We start from the raw sequence: 7,841 nt of genomic DNA, 5'->3' as shown, positions 1-7,841 counted from the left end.
TTCATGACGGGGATATGCTTTTGTTGCACAGAAATGGCCTCTACCTTTTTAGTGAGTGATTCGATTAGAGTTTTAAGCTCAGGATCGTGTTTGATCTCAAACTTACCGGCGGCCTTAACTGTATTAGAAGAACTAGCGGAGCGGTGGATATCGTCACTACCCCCCTAGTTGTTATTTCGCTTAGTTTGATCCTCTAAAAATTTATAAGCCTCCGAGGCTCTTTTACTTAGGAAATTACCCCCATTCATTATGTCAAGAACTTCTTTATGGTGATGTAGAAGTCCTTTGAAAAAGGCACGAACTAATGTGTCTTTCGCTAGGTTATAATGTGGACACTCTATAAGGAGATCGGTGAAACGATTCCAAGCCTCTGAAAATGATTCATGAGGATTTTGTCGAAAGAAATGAATCTTGGAAAGCATCTCATCCGTCTTTAGGGGTGGGTAAAAAATGTTCCATAAATAGGCTGAACAAGTTTAGCCCACGAGTCCACGTAAATTAGGCGCTTTGGGCGCTTAACCAAGACGCCTTTATCGGCTAAAGTGAAGGGAAATACCCCAAGTTTAATTTGTTCAGCACTCACCATAGGATGGTGGAATGTTGTAAGAACTTGTTCAATCCTACGCATGTGCTGATAAGGTTTTTCATGGTCTAAACCATGGAAAACGGGTAACAAATTAAAAATATTTGGGGGGATTCGGAAATCGCCCACTGGGTCTGCAAGAACGATGCAAGATTTCGGGCTATCACTCAAGGCTTTATAAAAGTCCGAGAGAGGAGTCTCTCCTTCGTCGGGCATTGTGTCAGGTAGAGTATGTGGAATAGTAGCTAGAGGTGCAATGAGTGGTATACTAGATAGGCGTGCTTGTTGACGTTGGTCTGTTAATTACGTTAGGTGTTTTTGTTCAATCAGACCTTAATCTCATACAAGGTTAAGACCAAACTTAACTAAACACGACAACCTCCAAACAATCCTGATATTCTAGTATAAACCTCTAACAGAAGATGCGAGGTGTGGAAAAAGGAATACCTGATTGCGTCCTTGCTTCACTTATGAATAACGTCTTGTTTACGCGTGCTCAGTGTGTATAACAAGTTAGAACACTGAAAACTTGAAGAAATGGAAGTTCGAAACAAACCTGTGGAAATCCGGCAAAAATCAGCTAAGGGTGCAGGTGCGCTCACTTTGGGTGCAGGTGCGCTCAGTGTAAACTTTGAGTTACAGTGTTTTGAGCGTGGGACGTGCTCTGTTTGGGCGTGGGTCGCGCTCAACTTCCAGTAACTTTAGCGCAGGTCGCGCTCCTTTGGGGCGCAGGTGCGCTCCATGCAATTTTGGCGAGGAAGTTTAATGCTGAAAAAGACAACCACAGTTAGAATCGAACAAGGGTGGGTGGGTGAAATGGGACTTTAAGAAGAGTACTTATACTACGAAAACAATGCGAAAGTGAAACTAAGATAGCAACGGCGCCATTTGATAAACGTAAAAATACTAGTTTACCTACGAAATGAACGATAAAACTCAAAAAGTAAGTAAAACTAAACGAGATACGTGCCTAGTTTATCAAAGATTGTTCTACTCTCTATCTATTGAACAGATATAGTGGAGTAGGAAGTTCGTTCCACTCCTAGTTCTTTCACATAGTAATGTTCTCTAAGTATAAATAATCTTTTTTTTTTTTTTTGGAAGAAGCTAGGGGTTCGGCAGACCCCAACCTCTATTAATCATAATATCATATACATTCTATCTTACGCATCCTCCATTACAAGTTTAGATAGAGCACCATCCAAAGGAGGTAGGAAAAACAGCAAGGAGTCATGTAAAACATTACATAGCTTTGACAAAAAGTCAGCTACCCAATTAGTCTCCCTATAAACATGTTCGAACTCCACAGCTTCGAACTGATCTTTCAAAGCAATAATGGAAGCGACGATATTAAGACAGTACCAAGGGGGTTCATCTTTGCCTATGATCGCCCGAATAGCACACTGTAAGTCAGACGCAATGGTTACTCTTGTAGCTCCAATGTCTACCGCACCCTTCATGCCAGCTTCAATGGCTAAAAGCTCCCGGGGTCATAACTCGACTTCTTAGTAGAACTGCTGTGATTGCCGGTTTCGCACTGTTTCATCTCTAATCACTCCCCCAAATCCATTTGAGTCCTCGGTAACCGACCCATCAGTATTTATCATCAGCTCACCTAGTTTAGGCCTAAGCCATGAGCACCAGCTGGGGTTCGTTTGTGTAAAGGAGACTTGTATACCGATTTTGTCAATCAATTAGTCTTGTTCTTCTGATCCTCGGAACTTCCTTCAACACAGTTTGTAGATATATCTTCATCTCCTTTTGCACTTTGCTGAAAACTTGCTCTTCAGTACGTTGTTGCTGCTGAAATCTCCTCACATTCCTTTCTCTCCAGATGGCGTAAACTGTTGCACAAACAATAGCTTTTATAATTTCAGCTTCCATAGTAGCAGAACGACATAGCCGCAACAATCTGTACCATTCAGAGGTTGACGCTCTAACACAACTGCTCAAACCCATCCACCTCTTCACTTTTGCCCACACTCCTCTTGTAAACTGGCAATCAAAGAACAAATGTTTCGAATGCTCTCTTGAGGTGTTGCAAAAACAACAATTCGACCGGGTTAATACCTTCCTCTTAACCAACCTTGTCCCGAAGTCGGTAATGCATTTGCAAAGAGCTGCCACCACAGTAACGAATGTTTGGAAGAACAAGCCCGCCCCCATATCAACTGTACCACTTCACCTTGTTTCGATCTGCTTAAGAGCTGGTATCTTGACCGACAAAGGAATCTACCCGATTTTGTTGGCGTCCAAATTACTTGGTCTAGAGAGAGTAGAGGGTTCAATTCAGTTCCTTCTATTTTCCTCTTGAGCTCACTGTCAGGCAAACTGGTAATGATCTGGTTCCATCTCCCATCTGTAATAAGCTCACTCACAAGCGCATTATCCTGAACATGAAGCAGTTGGACTGCTTCTGCCCACTGAATTAATGGAGCGTCATGACACCACGGATCATGCCAGACATAGGTCTGCCCACCCTTCGCTATCTGATGCCTTACAAACTTTTGAGTTGCTCCCCTGTGCTTCAAGACATTTCTCCAGACCCACGAGGCATCAGTTTGTACTTTCATAGTCCAAAAGTGTTGGTTTCGGATATGGTTTTCAACTGTCCACTGACCCATAAGGAATCTTCATAGCTCGCAATTTTGAAAAGTAGTCCACAATAGGCAGCCTTATTCCATGTCTTCGGATCCACAATGCCCAAGCCACCCTGATCTTTACCAAGTCTGAGAGTAGCGTGACTTGCATGATGCATTTTGGAGATCATATCTGGCCCCGACCAAAGGAATCTATTGCAAATCTTTGCGATGTCCTTCAAAGTTCTCTGGGGTAGGATGAAGGTTCTCGCCCAGTAGACATGAAGAGAAGAAAGGACAGATTGTATCAATTGGAGTCTTCCTGCATGTGTTAGAGACTTATTCTTCCAATTTGATATCCTCTTTGTCACCATTTCTATCAAAGGCAGGAACTCCTTAATTCCCATTCTAGAAGCAGTGAGAGGAAGGCCTAAGTATGTTACCGGTGGCTGGACTAGTTGCACTTCCATGATATCCGCTAATTCCTGGGCTTCATGTTGACTCATACTACCCCGCAAGCAGTGTAGTCTTCTGGCTACTCAACTTCAGACCAGTACATGCAAAGAACTCCTCAATGGTATTCTTCACAGCTTGAACCGTATTGGGATCACCTTTACAAAACAGCAAGATGTCATCTGCAAAGCTAAGATGCGTAATGCTCAATTTCTTACATTTAGGATGGTAAGAATATTCCTTCGCTGCCACCTTATTCCTTAACATGCCACTGAGCACTTCCATTACTAAGACAAAAAGATAAGGCGAAAGTGGATCCCCTTGGCGAAGACCTCTAGCACCAGCAAAATAACCTTGAGGCGTTCCATTTACTAAAATGGAGAAAAAAGGTGAGGAGTAGCACATTTTAGTCCACTCAATGAACTTATCTGGGAATCTAAACCTTGTCATCACCATCTCAATAGTTTGCCAGCTCACCGTATCATATGCTTTGGTAATATCAATCTTGATAGAGCATCGTTTAGTCCCATGAGCCCTTGTGTATCCTCTAATAAGTTCATGAGCTAGTAAGAGGTTATCCTGAATGGATCTACCTGGAATAAAGGCGGATTGTTGCATGGAGATGATATCAGGCATAAATGGCTTCATTCTATTAGTGAGCATTTTGGAGACACACTTATAGAGAACATTGCAGCAAGCTATCGGTCGGAACTCTTCCACCCTGGATGGTGTTGCACATTTCGGGATGAGACACAAGTGAGTTGAGTTCACTCCTCTATGCACAGACTGAAGAGAGAAAATAGAAAGAATAGCTTGAACAAACTCATCTTTCACCCATTGCCAGTTCTTCTTAAAGAAAAAGGCATTGAACCCATCAGGTCCTGGGGCCTTATTATCCTCCATCTCAAACAGAGCTTGTTGAATCTCGGCCTCTGTAAAATCCTGTATCATAGTCTCTGCTTCATCTGGGGACAGAACCCTAGAAAAGTGTAGCCTCTCAAGGTAATTAGGATCACATCTAGCTGGGGACGGTTGTCCCAATAAGGTCTTATAGTAGTCAACAAAGGCTGCGAGACTTCTTCATGCCCTTCCCTTCTAGTACCAGTATCATCATTAAGAGCCCAGATCAAATTACGACCTTTTCTCTCTTTAATCATCTTATGGAAAAACTCATTACATTTATCTCCATATTTCATCCAGTCACATCGAGTACGGTGCCTGAGATCCTCACCTTCCATGATGATAAGCTGTCAGAGGGTTGAACGTGCTTCTTTTTCCCTAGTGCATAGTAGAGCATCCATTGGATTACTTTGCTATGCTTTCTGTATATACTTGAGTTCCTTCCTAGCAACCTCAGTCTGCTTAGTTAAGTCCGAGCAAAAGAATTTTGCCTAGCTTTTCAACTTGCTTTTCAATAGTTTGAGCTTTTGCGTCAGAATGAAGAGAGGGCTGCCATTCACTTGCACCCTCCAACATTGCAAAAAGGCGCCCAAGAACTCTGGATGAAGGATCCAAAAGTTACTAAACCTGAAAGGAGGACTAGCAGCAACTCTGTTGATGATAGTGATAACTATTGGAGAGTGATCTGAAGTACCCAAAGGCAGGTATTCTGCATAAGAGTAGGAGAATGTAGTACTCCAGGCACTATTCACCAAGTATCGATCAATTTTAGACCACTTCCTATCAAAATTGGTCCATGTATAGAAACATGAATAGCTCACGAGATCATACATTTCAGATGTGACAAGACAATCCCTGAAAGGGGTGGTTTCCCTAGGGTGCACCGCTTCTCCACCAATCCGTTCAAACGAATAAAGAACATTATTAAAGTCTCCTGCAACGCACCACTCTCCTTATGTGCCATTGTGAATATTGCAAATTTCAGCCCATAGCCTCGTTCTATCTGCACTATTGTTACTTGCATATATCACAGTAAAAAAGAAAGATTTCAAAGAAGGGAGCAGATCAATCTTACATTGTATAAGTTGCTCAGTCTCCTTTATTTTCGATAGTGCTATAACCCCCGGATCCCACGATATCCAGATTCTACTACTGTAGTTGTTTACAAAAGGCCACGAAGGACAACAGAGACTACTGATAAGCTGAAACTTCTCTATTCTGACTTTCGTCTCCACCATAGCAAAAAGACATAAATTATTCACCCTTCTAAATTTATTCAAGTAACTAGCTTTATTGAGGTCATTAAGGCCTCGTACATTCCATACAGCGAGCTTCGACATGACTACCGTTAATGTTTCCCCTTCCTCCCAGAACCCTTGTTCTTACCCTTCCCTTTGTTCTTTGGAATTTTGTGGATTCTTTACTTTGCTTAGATCGAGCCCTTGTTATCACTTGCAAAGGAAGTAGGGCTAAGTCTTGTGGACTATGCTCATCATCAAAGAATTCTTTTTCAGTTTCAGAGAGGTCATCGTTAATTGTTTCTTAACTTAACTTAAGTCTAATGAGAGATTTACGAATTATAAACTATGATGCAACTACCCACAAGATACGACTAATTAACTACGAAATGCTGCGTTGATTCTATGATAAGGAATTAGGGGGGATTGATTCCACCTTAACTCAACTTAACTTACTAACGGCGAATCGTCAGTAATCCGAATTGAATCGCTACGCAAAACAATTGGTTCTTCCTAATCCCTAATTACACATGGCACTTCTACCAATTAAGAACTAGCATGTGAACGATTAAACCCGCTCTCATGGTGAATTAATCGTTCTAGAGTGGAATAGAAATTACGGCGACTTCTACGATAATCGAATCAAGCTTTCATCAAGGCTTCTCAACCCCCTCTAATGGAGGTTTAGCCGAGAATCATTTCGCAATCATTTCCATATGAATCTAAACTAAACATAATATCAAGATTCCAACTTTACTAATTTAACAAACAATACTTGAAATCTAATTAATAATTAAGAAATGATATCAACAAGAATTTAAACTAGATCTATAAATGTAATGACAAAAAAATACTTGAATAATAATAAACTATTTTATTAATCTAATCAAATGAATAATAATATTTTAAGGGTTTAATCTAAAACAAGGAATGAAATGGAACTAAACTTAATTAAAAACCATTAAAACTAGATCTAGAAGCTATTCTAATCTAACTCTAGCTACCATTACAAGGAACTAGTTTTCTAAATATAACTAGATTTTCTAAGAACTAAGCTTTTCTTTGTTTTTATATGTTTCAGATCCAAAATCGTGCATGGGCTTGGAGCCATGTTTTAGGCCAGAGAATCAGGCCCAAAACCCAATTCTTTCAGTCCAAAAAGGCCTTTTCAGCTGGAGTTGGCTTTGACAAACTTTTCATCCACTTCTACTCCTCTGATTAGGTCAAGGCTTAGACCATTGGAAAGCTCTTTCCGAGCCGATCGTTTTGACGTAAGGTAGGCCCAATTTCGAGGTCTGAGTCCAAAGATATGGTCTTCGGAAGTTCTGCTGACTTTGTGCACTATTTCTGCCCGCGTGGACTTTGACTTTTCATCTTTTGACCGGGCTTTACAGAGGCTTTGTCCTCTTGAAAATTGGCCTTTAATCATAGAACTCCCTAGCAACCGACCTTTGCTCCTTTATCTCGCTAAAGTGGCACATTTCTGCACATAATGGACTTTGAAGCCTGAAATGCATAAAAACACGTAATCAATATTAACTCTTACTTATTATTCACATAATTGGTCTAAAAGTACGATTGTTAAGGGATTAAAACTACAGTTTTGGGCTCTTATCAACTAACAAAAAGCTAGTTGGGAGTTGTGATAAGTGCCCAAAAAGTGCATTTTAACCCTCAATTATACCTCTTGTTTAGCCATCTTAGTGGAATAACAGTGCTTGTAAGCCATGTTTTATGATTCTACAGGTGAGAAAGAGAGTTTTGTAGAATATTAGAGAAAAAGGGATAAAACAGAGCAATTCAGAGCATTAAGGATCACATGGGAAGCCCGTGGACAATCATGGAGAAGGCCAAGGAATTGAAGCTATTAAGGATGCAACTTGGACCTATTTTAAAGCTTATTTAGAAGCCCAAGGCAAAAGGAGTCGTTGCTTGGACCAAAGCCCGCAAAAGAGGAAAGAAGGATGGAGCAAAAGAGGAAAAATAGACTCTCGCGTCTGGGATGCAAGGATCGTGTGTCCAGACGCGACACTCACATCTGAGATGCAAGGATCGTGCGTCCAGACGTAATAACTGACACTGTAGCCA

At 41.0% G+C, this 7,841-nt stretch overlaps 1 protein-coding gene across 1 annotated transcript; it reads right to left on the bottom strand.

The window, feature by feature from the left end:
* Window positions 1-2,269: 2,269 nt before the first annotated feature.
* On the bottom strand, window positions 2,270-3,632 carry LOC147515434 (uncharacterized). Its single transcript, XM_086592911.1, has 3 exons — window positions 3,204-3,632; window positions 2,845-3,108; window positions 2,270-2,578 (listed from the first exon to the last, which is right to left on the bottom strand). The coding sequence occupies exons 1-3, from the start codon at window positions 3,630-3,632 to the stop codon at window positions 2,270-2,272; spliced, it is 1,002 nt and encodes a 333-aa protein (XP_086449037.1).
* Between the last annotated feature and the right edge of the window lie 4,209 nt (window positions 3,633-7,841).

This window comes from Coptis chinensis, chromosome 2 (assembly GCF_015680905.1).
Source record: "Coptis chinensis isolate HL-2020 chromosome 2, ASM1568090v1, whole genome shotgun sequence".
Taxonomy (NCBI): Eukaryota; Viridiplantae; Streptophyta; class Magnoliopsida; order Ranunculales; family Ranunculaceae; genus Coptis; species Coptis chinensis.
This window is presented reverse-complemented; position numbering and strand designations above follow the sequence as displayed.